Below are 19285 nucleotides of genomic sequence, written 5' to 3'. Positions count from 1 at the left end.
CTTTCCTGCTACACTGTTAATTGCATTGGGATGCAGATTTGCTGTTTTGTAGGCTGTAAGCTTAACCAGACAAACTTCTCTACTACTGAGAAAAAGATTTTGTGTACCCAATGGAAAAATAAACTGATGATCTGAACTCTCACGTTGCAATCCCCTGCAGGCTCAGGACAGAGCAGTCATACTGATATAAACACGTGGAAAATGCCACTTCATTTGGAACTATAATCCTGCTAGTAAAATAAACCTCTGCACCTCTTCAGTTAGAAGATATTTGCCAAATGCAATTAGCCAGCAATACCAATTGCTGCTTTTCCTTTTACTGTAGTAAAAAATGGACAAAGTTTAGGCTATGAAGGGAAGCTACGGATGTGATCTAATTGTTTTGTATGTTTCAAACAGGGTTTTCAGCAGGAAATAACACTGCACACCAATAAGATTGATCAGCTAATCGTTTTTGGGGAACAGTTAATTCAGAAGAGCGAGCCTTTGGATGCTATCCTGATCGAAGATGAATTGGAAGAACTTCACAGATACTGCCAGGAGGTGTTTGGGCGAGTTGCCCGCTTCCATCAAAGGCTGACTTCAAGACATCCCGTAAGAAGCAACAGTTGTTTTGATACTTTGGCAAGATTCTGGTGTTTGAAGGGCAGTGTTTAGTGCTTATCCCCAGCAGCCTGACCAAGCATACTGAGCTCACAGGCAGGAAATCCCTCAGCAGCTGTACCAAGTTTGCTAAATTTCTCTCCTGTTGGGTGTCCATATGCACAGAGTGGAAGATGGCACGGAAGTAACTCGCATAGTTAATATTGACATAGTAGTGATTGAGGGCTTCAAAAGCTTTATCTTGTTTTTCATATCACTTTGTTTTCTTTAATTCCAATAAGGTGCATACAGTACCTCGTTATGGATTTGTTTGGGATGTCCATCAGTCCCCTTTCTTAGGGCAACTCTGAGCTGGGGGAGCAGCAGGCTCTTTACTTTCTGCTGAACTTTTAGTTGACGCCTGGTTTGCTTTGGCTCAAAAAGAACATTTATTTGAAAGGCAAGTGGGATTGGTAACATGAACATCTAAGAGTAGCTTTTCACCTGTACCAGAGCATCACTTCGTTGCTGACCCATGCAATCTGTTTGGAACTGGAGACCCCTCTCTGCAAACTAGAGAGAGATGCTGTGGTAGTAGTTGAGTGTCTTGGAAGAGAAGTAGCTGCTAATATGAGGATTGTTTTGGCAAAAGAGGAAGGGTGCAGAAATGATGCTTCTCTTTGGACATGTGTCTTGGGTTACTGCAAGTCACCACAAAACTGCCCCCAGTGGTATTGTGTCGCTGAGTTAGCAGTGCAGATCTTTGACAACTATTGCTTGTTAGTAATAGCTAATATACAACAATATTTTACCTTTTTAGGGATTAGATGATGAAAAAGAGACCTCTGAAAATGAAACAGATCCAGAAGACTCCAGGGAAATCCAGAACGATCCCTGGCATAAGAAGGCCATCAGTGAGGGGCCTTCTTCCCCACAGTCCCTTTGCCACCTTATGCCACCTACTCAAGGTCATGAAAGATCAGGCTGTGAGACTCCTGTCAGTGTTGACTCCATCCCACTTGAGTGGGATCACACAGGTGATGTGGGGGGCTCTTCGTCTCACGAGGATGAAGAAGAAGCGACGTACTACAGTGCTTTGTCAGGTGAGAACCTGTTGCTGGCTGCTTCTTTGGAGACAGTTGCAGGATGTCCTTGTGTGTGGGAAGGGAGGGGGATTGAGGTCTTGTTTCTGCACTGTTGGTTTTCAGGTACTGTTAATAGATGTGAGCAGTCTCATCTCTTAAGTGTTTTCATGGAGGGAATCCTGCTGTCCAGCCCTAGTTAAATTGTAAGAAACAAGGTTTTACGAACCCTTAGTTTCTAAAAATGTCTGATGGAAATAGTGCCGATAACTTTTTATTTTATTGCCTTTGTTGTCCCTTATTGTTTCAGTTGTTTTTAATAGCTGGAAAATACTGCATAGTGAGGAAAATGACATTATTCTTTTTTCAGATGTAGAAATCACTGAAAATCCTGAGGCATATCTTAAAATGACCACAAAAACTTTGAAAGCATCTTCTGGTAGGCACCTGCTAATGCATGTGTCTGAACATGGCAATCTCCCTGTGCTGCACGCTATATTCCTCAACCTCTCTCATACGTAATGTCTGACCTCCTGCCTTGTGTGGACACCATGCCTCATCCTGCCATGGTGTTCTTACGCTGCAGTATTCACACGTGCATTACAAAGCGGTCCCAAACATGCCATTTAGATTTTGCCAAGGTGGTTAACGTGCATTTCATTGTATCGATCCAAAGTCTTCTGGTACTTTCTTGGTGGTGTGCTCTGGGTAGTATCACTTTTTTGGTTGTCTCCAATTTTAATTCTGTAATTACTGAGAGTAGTAGTTCCAATTCTGAAAGTATTTTTTTGTGTTTTGCATCGTGTGTGACAGAACCGTGCGTGTCCTGTCTGTTAGATGCAGAACAAGTGGTTAGGACTTATCCAGACTCATCTCTGCTGAAATGTGTTGCAGATATGTGCTAGTATCGTGAGGATGCAAGCTTTCCAAAACCGCAGTGCAGCCTTTTTCATTTTTGTGTATTTATTTATTTTGAACTCATCCCTGTATTCAAGCATTTTCCAGAAGAGAACAGAATGTCCCATAACTGCATGGCTGTCATCTCATTACCTTTGAAACACTGTTGATGTTTTGCAAATGTGCATGCTTTGCAAGGAAAGCTGCAAAACTGTCGTTTTTATGCCATAACGATGCCATTTTATTTAGAGCGCTTTCTAACTTAATACAAAGCAACGGTTTCCTAACGGAGGAGGGAATTTGCACTCATGGCATTCGGCCTTCATTTTATTTGTTTCAGGAAAGGCTGTTTCAGAAGCTCATCCCTGGCATTCTCCCGAGAGCCCTGTCTGCAGGAAACACCGATACAACCAGGCAGAGATTGTTGGTGATGTGCTGTCTGGTCCAGAGACGAGCACCCCCTATAAGCCAGGCTATGTGAGTTGGAGGTTCTTTGGGCACTGAACCTATGCTATGTGTAGCTCCATCTTCTTCCCTCCTCCAGCATCAGGGAAAAGATTAGTTGGTGGCAGGGATGTTTGCTGTATGGAAACAGACATTCTTTCTGGTGACTCAGGGAACCGTTGAGGGTCTCCATCTATGCACTCACTAGAGAAGTTTCTCCAAAGCAATTCAGAACAATGTGTTAGGATCCTGATCAGAATCAATCAGTCAAAAAAATCATAAAACCATGACAGAGGACCATCCTCTGGTCACAGTATAACTCTGGGAGAGCTTACCTTCCCAAAGAGGGTGTGTGAACATCTTCCCTTGGTGTTTACTTAAAATATCTCCCTTAAAATATCTCCCTTTACTAAGCAGACTGATTTGGAGAGTCCTTTTCTAGCTTGCAACCCACTATCTAATCTGCTTCAGGGCAATAAAAAAAAATGACTCAGTGGGATTAGCAGTGAAGGAAGGCCTTGTTGTCTGCTGGTGGCTGGTTTCCAGATGGGGCTTCACCAGCAGCTCCCAGGCTCAGTGGATCTGGATCAACTGTCAGCCCTCTTTCATACACAAGGTGGTTCTGCTACATGGCTGCTTTTGTCACCATTAATGCAGCTGTGAAGCCTTAGTATCACTGAGTATTACTGAGAACTGGAATCTAACAAGGAGCATCAGCAGATGTAAGCTGTCTGGTACACGTAGGGCCACTTCCACGTCCACTCTTGTAATAATTAGTGTCAACATGGTGTTTGTTTCCCAAGAAACATAGAGAGCCAGCCTAAACTCTTAGCAGAGAAACAGAAGCCCAGTGCTCAATCTGACTCGTGAGAGCTCAGCAGCAATCCAAACACAAATGAAGCTTGACTTTGATGACTGGTTAACACCCTGGGCTCACCCATCAAAATGTCATTCCAGGTGAAGCAGCTCAGCTCTGCAAGCAGCAGCAGCGTCAACAAGGAGAACAGTACATCTACTAACATGAGTGATGAAGAACCCCAGGATGACCAAGAGCTTGTGACTATGGCAGCTGCAGAGAAGCAGTCAGGTACAGAGCATTCAGGCAGTGTGTTGTAGATTTTTGCCCTGAGGCTTTTGGGGATACAAAGCAGAAATGGGCCAAAGGCAGCACGTTTGCCTTGGGAGTAAAATACAGTTAAATTGCTCTAGTCCAAATGAATGCATTTTGCTAAGAATCATTGGGCTGCGTTCTCACTTCATATTTCCAGCCTGAGTTTTTTGTTCAAAGCTTTTACATTTTCTGCCAGAATTGAGATTTTTCTTACTCGTGTCTCTTGACTGGTTGGAGTGAAGTGAAAGAATTTCACTTTTGTGTGGATACCTCAGAGACTTTTATTCAGATTTCAGAAGAAGTCTGTTTCATTGTCTAAAACAAGGTTGCCAGACTTCATTCTCTTAGCTATTGGAAGTCTGTACAGCAAGACACTACAGCTCCCATACACAGAAATGTTTTGTCAAAGCTGGGAGTGTACTTTGTTCTTCACTGTATTCACTGCGGTCCTTAATTCAAAATAGGCCAACAAGATGGTTCTCTTGACCTTTCTGGACCCTGTTCCTGGTTTCAGGTTTTTGAGACAGTAATAAGATCATGTCTGTACTGCAATTGTAAAAGCAAGTTAAGGGCAAAAAGAAGAATGCAGCTATATGCTGCAGCTTGCTGAACTTATGCTTGTGATATCAGAAATGGACCACGTTCCATAGGTGGGGTGAATAGGAGACCCTCTGACAAAGGTTCGCAGAAGCAGTGCTAGTGATTGCACAAGTGCTGTCTGCATCTCCTTTAGCCATGAACTGGTGAAACATAAACCCCAGTCCAAACTGCTGCATCATACTTTGTCCCATTGTCGTATCTATTGGATTACAATGGGCTTCACTGAATTCCATCTTCTTGTACTCGTCCTAAGCTTCCAGCTGAATCAAAACAGTCCTGAAGTAATGTGATAACAATTCTATGGCATTACTGTGGGTAACTTGCCTGGTAGCATGCAAAGTTACTCTGTTTTATCTCAAGAAATAAAAAATGAAGTAGTAAATGGCAGCACTTATTTGGCCCTACGTAGATTGGAGAGTAATTTGGCTTTGAAAACCCTTGCATCTGTTTTATGGAATGTTCATGTAAGCGTTTGTTGTTCTGTCACTTGTAGGCATTATTGATAGGTGGGAGCTCATCCAAGCTCAAGACCTCAGAAATAAACTTAGGATAAAGCAGCACTTGCAGCAGTGGCAGCAGGTGAACTCTGATCTCAGCGATGTCTCTGCTTGGCTTGATAAAACTGAGGAGGAGCTGGAAGAACTGCAAAAAGCAAAACCTCCAACTAGCATGCAGGCGATGGAACAAAGGGTCAAGAAATTGAAAGTAAGTTATGGCATGCTGAGAAGTGGGATTTCAAAACGCTGATGCACTTTATTGTTACCTCTTGTGCTCCTAGGGTATGTTGGCAGCACCAATAGCTGTGTGTATACGGCACAGAGGAGCTAAGCTGTGTTGGCTAGGACTGATGAGGCTACTTAAGCAAGGTGCCGCCTTCATCTGTAGAGATTTGCAGGCAGCCAGGCTTAAAAAAAAAGCTTCTCCTTTTCTGTTTTCTTACCAAGACAATTTATTCTCTCTGAACAAGAACATTCGACCCCAAACATCTCCTTTAGGCCTTTTCCTGTTAGAAAAAAAATACAGAGAAAACCTAAAAACTGAAGGTTTAGACTCTCCAGCTGGCAAGCGTCTGGCCCTGTCCTGGGGTGGTTGGGTATTCTGAAGTGTGGTACTGGCACAGTTCTCTGTTCTGTGCCTGTCCCCTCTGTGCAAACCAGAAAGGGATTATAAATTAATTAAATTAAAAAAAAAAATCAGCCAAGAGTTTGCAGCTGGTAGCAAGAGCTCATGTTTTGGTCTTGTTTTGTTTCTTTGTAGCTCCAACAGACTGTGCAAGATCTGCCCTAGAGCTCTCTTTTTTAGCAGCATGGTATTTGCAGAAAATCTTAGCTCTTAAATAGCATTTTTGCCTCAGCAAGAATCGGGTTGAAAGATACAAAATTTCAAAATGTGTGGTTGGATTTTTCAGTCAGCAAATGTAGATTTCTCATTTGAATAGTATGTATTAGTTAAAACCAAGAAACAAGGTAAGCTCATTAATCAGTCTCTGCTAATTTTTAGCTGAGTAATTAATAGAACAGTTAGTTAAGGACACATTACTGTGAATGTTTGTCAACCTCTGAAGTCTTGTTGTGTTGCCTGCTGTGACTCTCAGCTTCCATAAATTAAGCAGGACTAAATAAGGTCTGCAGGTTGAACTGGCAGGGTGCATTGGAGTGTGAGGCTCAGCAGACTTAGGTAACAAAATGCCTCAGGTTGAGCTCTGCTTCTCTGTGCCAGCCTGGCTCAGGCACCAAGTGCAAGGGAAGGTTTAAGTGATGCCTTGCTTGTGGCAGCAGGTGCCTCTCATCAGGCTGGAGTTGGGTGCACAGTTTAAGTTCTGCTTTTCTCCTGTGCATTTGCTAAAGAGGAGTCCAGATGGTTGTAAATCCCTTTTGTAGACAGCTTGGGTCTCTCTTGAGTCCCTAGAAGAGCCAGCGTGCATAGGTATAAGACTGTGAAGTTTATGAGGTATCAGGACATCCCAGTTGCCCTGGATAAGGATAAAACCAGTCTGACTGCTTACTGGTATTTAGATTTCTGTGTGGGACCATTTGCATTGTCTGATATCGAAACGTTGCTGCTTGGAGGGATACAGGATTCTTCTTTGGGCAAAATGTGGCTCACAGTGGTTTTCAACAACCGGGCTACAGATCTTGAGAATATATGGATTGCTTTTCTGACTGGTCTTTGTAACAGATTCTCAGTCAGAGCTGTGTTGAGTGCAGAACTCATCCTGCAGCTCTTACTTTTATACTGCAAGAGCCCACAACTTCAAAAAGACTGATTGTCCTTGAGGCACACTGTAAACTTTTTGAGGGACCGAGACATTGTTTGTCACTCTTAAAAGAAAAAAAAAAAGTGAATCTACATTAACATTATGTGGAATTTGCCAAGTCGTGGTTGTATCATACAACTGCCTTTATTTCCCCCTACAATTTTAAGGGAGAGGAAGAAGTCAGGTAGGGTGGCCATTCAGCAAGACCTTGACAAGTCAGAAAGGGGCTGACAAAAACTGACTAGAGAAAAGAGAGAACTCTTCACAACAGAGATGTACTGATGTAGGACCAGGGACCCACATTCAAATTCTCCATCCTGTGAGATACTTGGAATTGGAGTGGATGAGGCCCTGAGCAGCACGCTCTGAGATTGATGTTGCCCCTACTGTCCTTTTCAGCATTATTTTAAGGATTCTGTAAATCAAAAGAAATATCACACGATGACCTATGAGAATATTTGTACAAATGTCAACAGGAGACAGAAATGCTAAGCACTGAGGAAGGAAGGGCAGAAGGGGATTAGGACATAATGCTTGTGACTGATGGAACAGGTCCAAACACCTTTGTTTTCTTTGAAGTGAAGAAAATGAAAAAGAGCACCTACTTTGAATCTGGTACCTTTTCAGACACTGTTAAGGAACATGTTAAACAGCTTTCCCCAATACCTGTCTCTCTTTTTTTTTTTTGGTGAGGCTATGTTATGGCACATAACAAACAAGTTTTCCATTGTTCTTAGAAGCTCCTAATTCTCTTTTCCTACCAGGACACACTGAAAGCGTTTGATAACTACAAGGCCGTGGTGCTTTCAGTTAACCTGAGCAGCAAGCAGTTCCAGAAAGCGGATAGCACAGAGTTCAAGGAGCTTCAGAACAGGCTTCGGAAGGTGAACTTGCGTTGGGAGAAAGCCACTCACTCATTGGACAACTGGAGGAAGGGTTTACGGCAAGCCCTGCTGCACTGCCAGGTGCATACAACATACAGCTTATGTGGGAAAGTCTTCTGGAGGATGTTACTGTGGGATAGATATGGGGAGAGAACAAAGGGACAAACTTCTACATGTTTGCAGAATGGTTGCTCACAGTGGAACACCTGTTTCTTTTCATGATAAACTTGACTTGGTTGGGTTATCTTTGAACTGGAAAATACTTTCCTTATCCTACGAATGTACTCATTTAACTAAAGCCTCCTTGATTATTAATTACTTGTCAGCTCTTTCTCATCTGGGCTGGGTCTCCTGTTTGGAAAATGCTGCAAAAATATTTTTTTTTCTCTTCTTTCTTCTTCTTCTCTTCTCACTTCTTCCTCTAGGACTTCCATGATCAGAGCCAAAAACTAATCCTGTGGTTAGCAAGTGCCGAAGGCCGAAGGAATGAGGCACAAATCACAGATCCAAATGCTGACCCACATACAGTACTGGAAAGCCAGAAAGAGTTATTGGTAAGTAGAGACTGTAGCACCTCACTTCTTCCAGTGAGTCAATAGGTCTCACCACAAAAGGAAAAGCATTATGCTCATTTCACAAGCAGCTGTTGCAGCAGTTCCCGTGTACTGCGCTTGGACAGGCGGGTTGAGTTGTTCTTCAAAGCTTCCTAAAGCTCATCTGCTTATGGGAGCATCCATCCAGATGAAAGTAACAGCTTGTTGCACTGTTTTTTTTTTGTTTCTTCTAAGCAACTGGAGAAAGAGCTGCTGGAACAGCAGCTTAAAGTAAACTGTCTTCAAGAACTCTCTGCTTACCTGCTGCTTAAATCTGATGGCGAAGATTACATTGAAGCTGATGAGAAGGTCCATGTGATTGGAAAGAAACTGAAACAGCTTCTTGAGCAAGTTTCACATGACTTGAAATCAGTACAAGGATGTCTGGTGAGTCAGTTTAAATACTTGTTCAGCAGTCTTTTTTATTTATGAATGATAACGTTTGTTTCAATTCAGTTTTTTATAAATACTTTTCAGTAATTCTACCTTCAGAAGCTAAAAGCAGTCTTGATGTAAGTACAAATTTTAGCACAAGACTATTATTGAAATAGATGGCCCTGTGAGGTTGTGCAGTTTCTATCCCTGATGGGTTTCAAAGCAAACAGGAGAAAGCCTTCAATAACCCAGCCTGATCTCATGGCTGACCCTGCTCTGAACAAGAGATTCAACTAGATAAACTTCCTGAGGTCCCTTCTAACCTAATTTATCCTATGAGCTTCACCAAGTATCAGACTAGGAGTGTGTAATGAACTCACAGAAGTTCAGTACTCAGCAGAAATATGCTGCTTATCAGTGAGAACTATCACTGAGATGTTTTCAAGTTAATACCTGCACATGTTTGTTCCTTAGCAGTGCTTTCTGGTTGAGCATAGCAGGTAACATTTTGTTATGCTAGAGAACCAGAGCATCTCTTTACTGCTGGTTGTGCTAAAGAAGCTGCACAACTGTAGAGAAACAATGGAAGATGATTCTGAACTCCCTCTGTTTTGAATTTTGATGATGCGTTTTAAAGAGGACATGTGGTTACCTTTTAGGATAGCAGAGTATTCCTGCCAGTTCCAGATGACTTGGACTCAGAAGTCTATCATCCAGTTGCAGTGAAATCCAGCCCTCCTGTAAAGAAGGCTAGTATTTCTTTATGTATTTGTTTATTTAGAATACTTCACTGTCAGCATATGTGTGTGTGTGTGATTAGCTTGAAGGTTCCTCAGATGAAGCCATTTTACCTTTTAGAAGTGTATACCTTATTACAGAACTTACAGCAGGACTGAAAGCCTACCACAGCCTTCTTTTAAGAAAGAAATTCCTTGCTATAGTTTATGAATTCTGGTTAATAGATACTATTTCTCTCAACAGATCACAATAAGGAGAACTTCAGATGGCAGAAAAAACAGCAACACAAGGTATGAATTTGTATTAACCCGAGTGGTAAGGCAGCTGTTCCTCTTAAGTAAGCTAACACAGAAGAAGATGGAGCTTCTCAGCTTCTGCACTGCTGTGCAATCTGAGCTTGTCTTCCCTCTTGAGAAGATCTTTTTAAGCCAAATGGGGGAATATTTGCTTTTTAAGTAAGTCACCAACAACCTTGTACAAAGCAACTTGCACCTTAGAGGCATTTAGTGTAAACAGACCATGAAGGAAGAAATGTCACCTCCATTATGGTAGGGTCTGTTAAAAAGATTGACTGTGGTGACACAGGCAAAACAGAGTCTTCTCAGGCTGGAGCAGTGACTTTCTATGGTCCGTTTCCAAGTACTTGGAGTGGCTTGTTTGACTGCAGGGAAAACATGCATTTGCAACCCAAAAAATGCATTTAAAACCCACTGATCTGAGCTATTTTAAATAAACATTTCTTTTCCAGAAGTATAAAAAAGAAATGTAAGGCTAATCTAGTGGCTGGCTTCCTCCAGAGCAGTCTTGCATGCTTTGAAGTTACACTTAAAGTGTTCTTGTGCAGCGCTGCCCTGTACCCTGGAAGGTACAGGGTATGAGCCCCCGGGAGGCAGTTAAAATAACTTCTTAATTCAAACTCTGAAGTGCTGTTTCTGTGTGTGTGTGCATCTTCTTTTCAGAGCTGAAAGCCACGCACAACCGACTCATGTGGTCCCTCGGTCCCCCTCCTTCTTTTACCGTGTGTTACGAGCAGCTTTACCCCTCCAGTTGTTCTTTCTACTGCTTCTTCTCCTGGCGTGCATGATTCCATCTTCTGAGGAAGACTACAGCTGCACCCAGGCAAACAACTTTGCCCGTTCTTTCTATCCGATGCTGCGATACACCAACGGGCCTCCACCGACATAGGAAGAAGCCCAGGGATCTCCATTATACCAAAACACACTCTTTGCGGTGCTTATTTTTATGCTGCTGGCATCAGTGAAATGGTGATACCACGTAGTTAAATACAGAAACCTGTATGCTGTGTTAGTTCCCTAAACAGGCCACTACAGCCCCCTCCCATCCTCCACGCCGCTGCCCAAGCCTGTGCTGCAGCTCAATAAAGCCTCACATTTTAGCATTCTCCGGTGGATGGGAATGTGTTAAATTTCACATCTCAAAGTGTATATCTTGAGAAAGTTTCAGCATTTTTGTATGGAAAATGAACTTTTTCTATAGATTTTTAAACCTGAAGCAACACACTTTATACTTGGATGCAATAGAACACTATTTTGTAGCTGCAGTGCACTTAAGCTTGCAAGGTGATCGAATACTGAGTTATTAGATGCAGAAACTTCTTCACAGTAATCTCAAACGCAGCAGTTGGTCTCGGGTTGGCGCGATGAACAAGCAGTTGAAGAGGCACTCTGCCTAAACCGATTACTGCACACACTTCACATGACTGTATCTTTTGGTACTGTGATCACTGGGTGGAAATAGAAATCTGCATCTTTCCGAATCTTTGTTACTGTGTTTTATTCATCTGACACATTCAATAAAAGGATGCACATTTGTTTTGTTTTACATGTAATTTTCTAGTGGTTAGGACTGCTGTGTTGTCTTTTTGTACCACTTTTGAAATACAGAATTGTTACAGTGCATGGAAATGCTTTATAAATGCACAGGTTTTCTAGATGAACACAATTATGTAGACTGTCCCTGATGTATGCAAATACTGTAATGACTTTTTTAATGAAAGTTGTTTTTTTTTTTTCAGATTTTAACCTGCTGAATAGTGTACAGGATCGGGGGAGAGAATTGTGCATTTTCTTTTTATATATAAACTCGCTGTAAGATTCTCCACCTTAAATTGAAATTGACAGTGTAGGCAATGGCTTGAGAAACATTGTGTACAGTCAGCTTCACCATTGCTCCTCGGTTGTACAGTTTGAGTCCTCATTAAAATTCTGCCACTGTCTGCAGGGAGTAGCGGTGTGTGTGGCGCGGGGCCAGCAGCGGTGTGTTCCAGCAGTGCTCACCCTTCCCCACCCTGATAAGTCCACATATTTGCATGCTCATGCAGCCCTGTCAAAAGCTGTGTTACCGCTCTCTCGCTCGTCAGGGCAAGAGAAGAAAAATTCCAAACTGGAATCTATTTGAGTTTCACAGCTCTACAGTACCAGGAGGTAGGAATGGGCTCTCTTCCCCCCCACCTCTCCTTCCTTCACTTCCTCCACTCTCATCATTTTATGTTTTGAAAGCAATTACTTTCAGATGGAGCTCATTTCAGTTTCTGGCTCTGCAGAAGTCAGCCAACTCTAGCCATTATTTCATTGCCGGGTTGTCACAAATGCCCATGCAAACCTTTCTGCTGAGGACTAATAGTCACTTGCTGACATGATATTCAGTTCTGCTGCCATTAAGCAACTTAAGCAGGAATAAAAATTGGAACAATGCTAAAAGGTCAAAGGAGAATTTCATAGCCTGCAATTTCCTTATTATATACAGTTATATCAAATTGTCAAGCTGAGGTAATGTATAATATGAGGAGCTTTTATGAAATTATCTCAAAATGTAGCAAAAAAAAAAAATTCTGGGAAATTAAATGTTTTTCCCCCAGTCCTATTTTCAATAGTTTTACCTCGGTTGATTATAAGCGCCATACCTAGGCTGACTCTAATGTCTGCTTCAAACAAGTCATTATATATATATCCACCCAGCTCCTACTGTCATCCTCACTCAGGCACTCAGGCTGGAGGTGCTCAATGAATAGGGGAAAAAAAAGAAAGAGGGCAGGAGCAATAAGGAGAGCAAGTGCACACGTGCACAGGCGTTGTACAAAGGAGTGAAACGCCTCCACCTGGCTTTGGGTTGAAGTCATCTTTGTGAGGAAGATGAGATCCATCTGATCTCAGCTGTACCTCCTTCCAAAATCACAGAATTGTGTGAGTTGGAAGGGACCCTGAGGTATGTAGCCCAACTCCCCATAATTAGTCAGTGAACAAACAGTCCTCCACTTTCTGCTTTCAGAACTGTTACAAATTGGCACCCTTACAGTTAAATCCAAATTTAAATGCCTGAAACCTACGGAGCCACTTGGAGCTGTGAAACTTCCTAAGAAGTCCCATACCTGACAAATCCACCTACAGCATACAAAGAAGTGTGAAGGTCAGGATGAGACACTTACTTACCCACAGACACTGTGATTCCACACATCATAGGCTCCAGAAAGCAGACTGAGATCAGCTACAAGAAAGAAATGAGCAAAACCCCACATATTTAGGTTTCGTGATACCGGTTTATTCAGCCACAACAGTCCACAACTTAACAATGCATGCATCACTGGCAAAATACCTTAAATTCACAGAACTAAATAGCTGAGAGACAGGACGAAGGTTGATTTGTTTGTTTTTCCCATCCATATTACATAAAACAAAAGGTGCCAACTTCACTCCTAACACTGTTTCCACTCCAGACTTGTGGTGAGGACAAACTACTGAAACTTAACACCATGTAGGAAGCAGGACTCAGAAAATTCTACTGCAGTAGATATAAGAAACGTGCAGAAACAACTGTTCATGGATACGGTATCTCTTCACTACACAGCACTGTGACAAGTAAAAAAAGATTTGTTCAGGCAGCAGCAGCAGAAGCTGGCATTTTATACCACTGCAGTCTGCTTTTAATGCACTTACATAGAAATCACTGACACTCAACAAAGCGTTAGTGTAGGTGATCTCTGTGCTAAAAGAAGGGAACAATGATTATAAAATATCCATATCATCAATAAAATGAAGCTTTGGCTATGAAACATACTACGCCTTTTAACTCACCACTTCAGTAGTAAAACGCCAACAATAATAATTTACAATACATTTTAGCAATCCGCTTGCTTTCCGTACTCCCATTTACAAAGCTATCCTTAGTGTTAGTTTAGGCACTGGGTCAGCACAATATACCACTGCATCCTTAACTGTGCCAAGTTATAATCTTGCAGGACATAATAATGTCCAACACTTTCTTCTTAGAAGAATGGTGACAACAGCCAAGGCATGTCCATGACTCCTGTCCCTGGCTGTGCTGGCTTGCAGCAGCCAAGCTCAGCTATTCTGCCATCCAGGGAACTGGCCAGAAGATCAAAATTCAACCTTAAAAACCAGTCCTGTGACAGAACATCAGACTGTACTCAGTTTAAGGCATCTCAAATGAAGCCGTGCACATCCATACCTTGCTTTAATCATCAGCTGTCAAGGTACAAGCAACATGTTTGCCATTGGCAGTTTTATCTTCATGGGAAAGGATGGGGAGGGGAGAGAGTTGCCTCTTTTTCTGCCACGATTTCTCAGTGCTAAGATTAAAATAGGCTTCTTAATAACAACCACATTTTTAATACATGAGGGATAAAGCACAGCCTAAGAAAGAACACTATTAGATCAGTGCACAGCTATTTCTATCAGACAAGAAAGAACAACCTTGGACACAAAAGCAGGCTCTGGCCCTGCTTTTAGAAGCCATTTGTGTCTAGCCTGAAGTGAAAAGCTCAGGCTTGCTTTCTGTGTAGTTGGGACCCAAAGGTACCAGGAATATCCTGCAGCAGAGCAGTGCTGTGCCTCTAAAGAACTCCATCACACCCATGGGCCTTCAGCAGCATCAGTGTGCTCAGGCTGAGCTGCCCTCTGAATCTTTTGTGCCTGTTTGTACACATATATTTGGCATCCTCTGTCAGCAAATCTAAACTATATATTCTCCAGTGATGTCTAAACAAAACAATAATTCTTACCTTAAATAAAGCTGACCACTGGTAACAGTTCAAAAGGATAAAGAGGCAACTTTCCAAAAGACTCACTGCATTTCTAGGAGCTCTTTAAACCACTCTAATGATGCAAACACAGTAAATGTCTTTGAATCTCAACATGCCATCAAGGGAAAAGCAAAAACTTCCAGCCGTTAGAAGGATGCTCTCCGCTCATCACAGTGTTCCCTGTATAGCATTCAATCAATAAGGAGTTAACTGAAAAAATCACAGAACTGTAGGGGTTGGAAGGGACCTCTGGAGCATCTCATCCAACCCCCAGCTCAAGCAGGCTCCCTAGATATTATGGCCTTAGCCATATTTATACAGACAGTATGTGCTATCTGTCTTGCTTTCCTGCATGTTTCATAGGAGCATCCAGTCTATCAGGCACTGTCTCAGGGGAGGACTTTCCCACTCATCTTCTCCCCTCTGGCAGCACCAAATGTAATTTGCAAAAACACAGAGCTCTGGAAAAGGTGTAGCATTCCTGGAGATGAATCATACATGACACCCTCATCGCAGCTCCCAGAACTGCAGCACAATTCAGGCAGAAACAACCACCTCTGGCCCAGTCCCGCTCTGTGGCAGATGCTGATGTGCAGCAGGGAAGGGATGCTGCAGAGCAGCCGCATTCTCACCTCCTGATGGGCCTCTGTAGCTCCTCAGCTCCGTTCTTTCCTGCTGGACATGGAGATGCTCCCTGTACAGGAGCTGAAATGCACCGACAGCTCTGCTCAGGCCTGGGTTGGACACGGATGTTCTCCTCACCTGGGCTGCAGTACATGAGAAGATCTGTGGGATACAGACCCACGGTTAACACAGCATCTTACTCAGGAGTCAGCGTTCATTGCCTTATCACAAGGTCCTTGTTTATCAGCTGTGCCGTGCACCTCCCTCTTTACCCACACATGAACATCAATCCACAGATGTGACAGCTATCGGGTTTTGCCCATTTTAAAACACTGGTAGTAGCTTTTAATAAAACAATGCTTGACTAAACAAAATCTGTTGAAATCACATCCTGTTCCCTTTTAGACTGTGAGTAGAAACGTGTGAATCACAGCGTGGCACAAATCTGCAGCACCGCCCTTCTGCATCAATCCAGAGTAAATTGGCATTTAGACATTTGTTGTAAGACTGATACCCCCTCTTTCCCAGTTTCCCAGACATTTGCTTCAGGAGTGCACGTAAACTCGGCGCTTTTATAGAGAAACAAAAAATAGCACTTCAATGTTTCTTTGAAAAATTGTATTGAACAAAACAAACACACAGGAAAAGGAAAATCAGAGAAAGAACACTACAAAGCAGGAAGGCTGGGAGGTGATGGCAGCCAAAGATATCTTCTCACAGCAAAACTTCCCTCAAAATGAATAAGGAGACAACGAATTCAAGACTGTACTTACATTTTTTTTCTTTTTTCCTTTTTTTTTTTGCTTTTTGTAGTAAATATTAAATATTTTAGCAGGGCACTGCTATATTACATTTCTTATAAACAATAGAAAGGTAGCCAGTAAAAATTGAGACAGCAGCAGCATCTGGTATAGTACAAGATCAAAAACAGGACAAGAGATCTGTGCAACTCACTGACAATGCTTGATGCCCCTCCTATAAAAAATACTGTCCTGGGCTTCAAAAAACACCAGGATCAAGGGTCTGCAAGATACTCAAAGCATGCAAAGGGGGAACAGCGCAAAGTCCCTCATCCAAAAGACTTAGGCTCCAAATGGACTTTTGGGGTAGTCCCAGTTTAATGTCACCACACCCGCAATGCCAAAACCATGCATGTATTATAGTAAAACACTTCCACTGATAGCAACTGCAATTGTAGCTCACATCAAAATGCAATACTGGCAGTGACTGGAACAAATGGTGCCATTCTGCTCTTCGCTGAGGTGGTCAGATGAGCTATATCTCTTCTTTATTTTCCTTAGCAGGTCTTAAACACATGCAGAAGGCAGCACACAGGGAGGCCTCAGCCTGCATCCCAAGTGACATTCAATTCCAACAAGCCATCGCACCTGTCAAACAAACTTCTGAAGGATCCTGCACAAAATATGGAACAGCTTCAGGTCTCACGCGCTTGGAGAACCAGCAAGCAGCAAACCTGAGGGCAGCAGCCCAGCTCAGCCTCCCATTCCCCACCCCTACGGTTGGGGCGGGCAGGACTCAGACGCACAGGCAGTCAAAAAAGGGGAGGGAATGCAGGCGTTTCCCCACTGATCTCACAAGCCCCGGTTGGCAGAGCACATATGAACGCACACGATGTTCACACAGCAACCTGTTGTACCTAAATGTTATAATAGATTTAACACCGTTAATAAATATATAAAACAACATTTTCATGTCACAGACAGAACACATTTCAAAAGTCAGCACTGACTGAAAGAAGGGGGCAGTTTTGTGCTGCTTTAAAGCGCTGAAGAATTGTACACAGGTAATAACACGGGTGTTAAGAACTTGCTCACAGAATACAAATGTAAGCTTGGTTTCGCATTTCTGAAGAGGCTCCGAACTAACCCAAGATGTTATTCAGAATGGCCCTCAAATGAGGGCCCATGCAGCCATTGCATATTTAAGAACAAAGGAAACTCCTTTCCACTGTGCACATCACCTGCAAAGCAGAGTTGCCCAGTGCCCAGCACACACAGGTAAGCAGATTTGTTCCAAATACTGCTGCTGTATATTTCATACCACCTCACACTGAAAAAGATCAGTTAGTGCTTAAAAGGATTGGGCTGGGACTCAGAGAGCGAGGCCCTGACCCCTGGCCCCCACACAGACCTCTGTCATCTCAACCCGGTCACTTTATCTTTTTGTCTCAGTTGCTTTTAAAAAGGAGAGGCAATAATTCCCTGTCTCGCAGGACTGTTCTGAGGCTTAATTTCGTAAGGTGCTTTTAAGAGTCTCACAGAAGGCACTATAAAAGTGCAGCCATTATAATGTCAGAAACAGACAGAGGTGTGCGCCTCGCAATCTTTTCCCAAGATATCCCATTGCAAATCGACAAGAGATGAGGACTGGCACTAGGTCACGCTCCAGCAGTCCCATCACAGCAGCTTAGTTTTCTCCCATAACTTTCAGCAAATGGAGGCTAGGGACAGCCTGCGTATTTGCAGTATATTTGCCTGCATACTGGGGCAGCCCCGTACTTCTGTTCAGACCTGGAAATGTGAAACTTATTCAAACTCAGGATGTGTGACTGGGGACTTCCTTTGCCCTCGGAGTGTGTGCGCGTTCAACATCTCCAGCAGCAAGTCATACACTGGGACCACATTTTTGCACTTCATGCTCAGCAGATGCTCCATGCCCTTGTTACTGTAAAGAAAAACAGACGACAAAGTCAGTGATATGCATGACCAGCACAGAGAAGGAAAACACAATCATGGCTTCAAGAGTTCCTTTTTTATGAGTTAAGAGATGTAACTGCTGCAGACTGTGGGATCACATACTGCTAGCAGCAACAACAACATCCTAATGCTCTAAGGCTACAATCCACCATCTAGAGAACAAAGATTCGTGCTTTCCAACACAAATAGTCTTCAGAAAATGATTCAGATGTATCATTCCCATTGAGATGAAAGAGAAAGCTTCTTTGGTGCCATAAACATGGGAGACCCATGTGCTGCAGCTGTAAACAAAAGGGGAATTCACATCACGCAGCTCTACGAACCACCTTCTTCTCCCAGCTGGCTGAGCAGAAATACCATATGATATTGGCCAACTTCAAGTAGTTTGCTTCCTCTCTGCTTGTCCAATGTTAGAACTTGCAGATAACTACAGGCTTTAAGAATCCTCTTTTTTTGGTCACACAGCAAGGTATGGTGGCATTTTGCTGACTTGAAATATCTGCAGCTGTATCACTATTTGGATTGACAGGGGATGGCTATTGCTGAAGTACAGCAGTTGTACACACACACACACGCATCAAGGTACACTCAGAGAGTTTTAGGGCTGAAAACCAAGTGCACTTTCTCAACACCAAATTAATCACAGTGGAAACAGCAGCAACCAGCCAGCACACAGCTGAACTACTGGATTGGTCTGGGAAGGAGGCAGTGCATCCCAAAAAATGATGTTCTGCTGCAATTCAAGAACTAAAAGCCTAACAAAGGCCAAGAGGAAAGAAAAGACCCCCTCCTACCCCTCCTGCCCTCCTTCTGCACTTGCAGGTCCTGCATCACCATGCAAGACAGGTGAACAGCTGATCTCTGGGTAATAATTCAAGATGACAGAGACCGAAAATTAAAGCATCTATTTGCAGCACCTTGCATTTGAGACCACTGTACTGCAAGCAGAGATGAGAAACCTAAGGTGGTCTGGGAGCTGGCAGGGAGCAGAAGAGCTGCTTCACATGAGGAAAGCCATCGTTGCAGTGCATGGCAAAATGCTAGGGTTCTGAGTAAAAGGACCAGGTGTGGCACCCAGGATGCACAAAACATTTGGCCTGACAAGCACAGATCAATCCATATCACAATCAAACCATACCTTGTTCCTTCAAAATCCACGCTGCAGATCAGTTCTGAAAGGGACTTCTGAACAGAAGAGTTTTGATGGCTGGGTGTCGTGTTTCTTTTATTATTACTATTTATTTTTATTTTGTCAAAGGGCTGAATTTGTGTTATTGTTGCTAAACGTTTCAGGAGAGTATGTAGGAATGCTTTAATGCAGT

General features: G+C 42.9%; 2 protein-coding genes across 16 annotated transcripts in view; one reads left to right on the top strand and one right to left on the bottom strand.

The window, feature by feature from the left end:
• The window catches only part of SYNE2 (spectrin repeat containing nuclear envelope protein 2), a 172416-nt gene extending 160617 nt beyond the window's left edge, over positions 1 to 11799 (top strand). For 5 of the 8 annotated variants that reach the window (XR_008209492.1, XR_008209489.1, XR_008209488.1 and 2 more), the window contains 11 exons: positions 400 to 594; positions 1403 to 1685; positions 2035 to 2103; positions 2902 to 3038; positions 3963 to 4092; positions 5210 to 5421; positions 7738 to 7938; positions 8283 to 8411; positions 8646 to 8837; positions 9485 to 9853; positions 10523 to 11799. Coding sequence is in view for 1 of the 8 variants with exons in the window: in XM_052695581.1 (XP_052551541.1) it covers positions 400 to 594; positions 1403 to 1685; positions 2035 to 2103; positions 2902 to 3038; positions 3963 to 4092; positions 5210 to 5421; positions 7738 to 7938; positions 8283 to 8411; positions 8646 to 8837; positions 9485 to 9574; positions 9807 to 9853; positions 10523 to 10748 (1911 nt within the window). In the remaining 7 variants the exon portion in view is untranslated. The remainder of the gene's footprint in view (positions 1 to 399; positions 595 to 1402; positions 1686 to 2034; positions 2104 to 2901; positions 3039 to 3962; positions 4093 to 5209; positions 5422 to 7737; positions 7939 to 8282; positions 8412 to 8645; positions 8838 to 9484; positions 9854 to 10522) is intronic. The other 3 variants (XR_008209493.1, XR_008209490.1, XM_052695581.1) reach the window with 2 other exon arrangements.
• ESR2 (estrogen receptor 2) overlaps positions 1 to 19285 on the bottom strand; it is a 169049-nt gene that overhangs the window by 111391 nt on the left and 38373 nt on the right. For 5 of the 8 annotated variants that reach the window (XM_052695595.1, XM_052695594.1, XM_052695588.1 and 2 more), the window contains one exon: positions 13100 to 17931. In XM_052695595.1, coding sequence (XP_052551555.1) covers positions 17793 to 17931 — 139 coding nt within the window. In that variant the 3' untranslated portion in view covers positions 13100 to 17792. Of the gene's footprint in view, positions 1 to 13099; positions 17932 to 19285 lie in introns of those variants that run through there. The other 3 variants (XM_052695590.1, XM_052695591.1, XM_052695589.1) reach the window with 2 other exon arrangements.

This window comes from Tympanuchus pallidicinctus, unplaced genomic scaffold (assembly GCF_026119805.1).
Source record: "Tympanuchus pallidicinctus isolate F22 unplaced genomic scaffold, pur_lepc_1.0 scaffold3, whole genome shotgun sequence".
In the NCBI taxonomy this organism is placed as follows: Eukaryota; Metazoa; Chordata; class Aves; order Galliformes; family Phasianidae; genus Tympanuchus; species Tympanuchus pallidicinctus.
The sequence above is the reverse complement of the archived record's forward strand: the minus strand, read 5'-3'. Positions and strand labels throughout refer to the sequence as shown.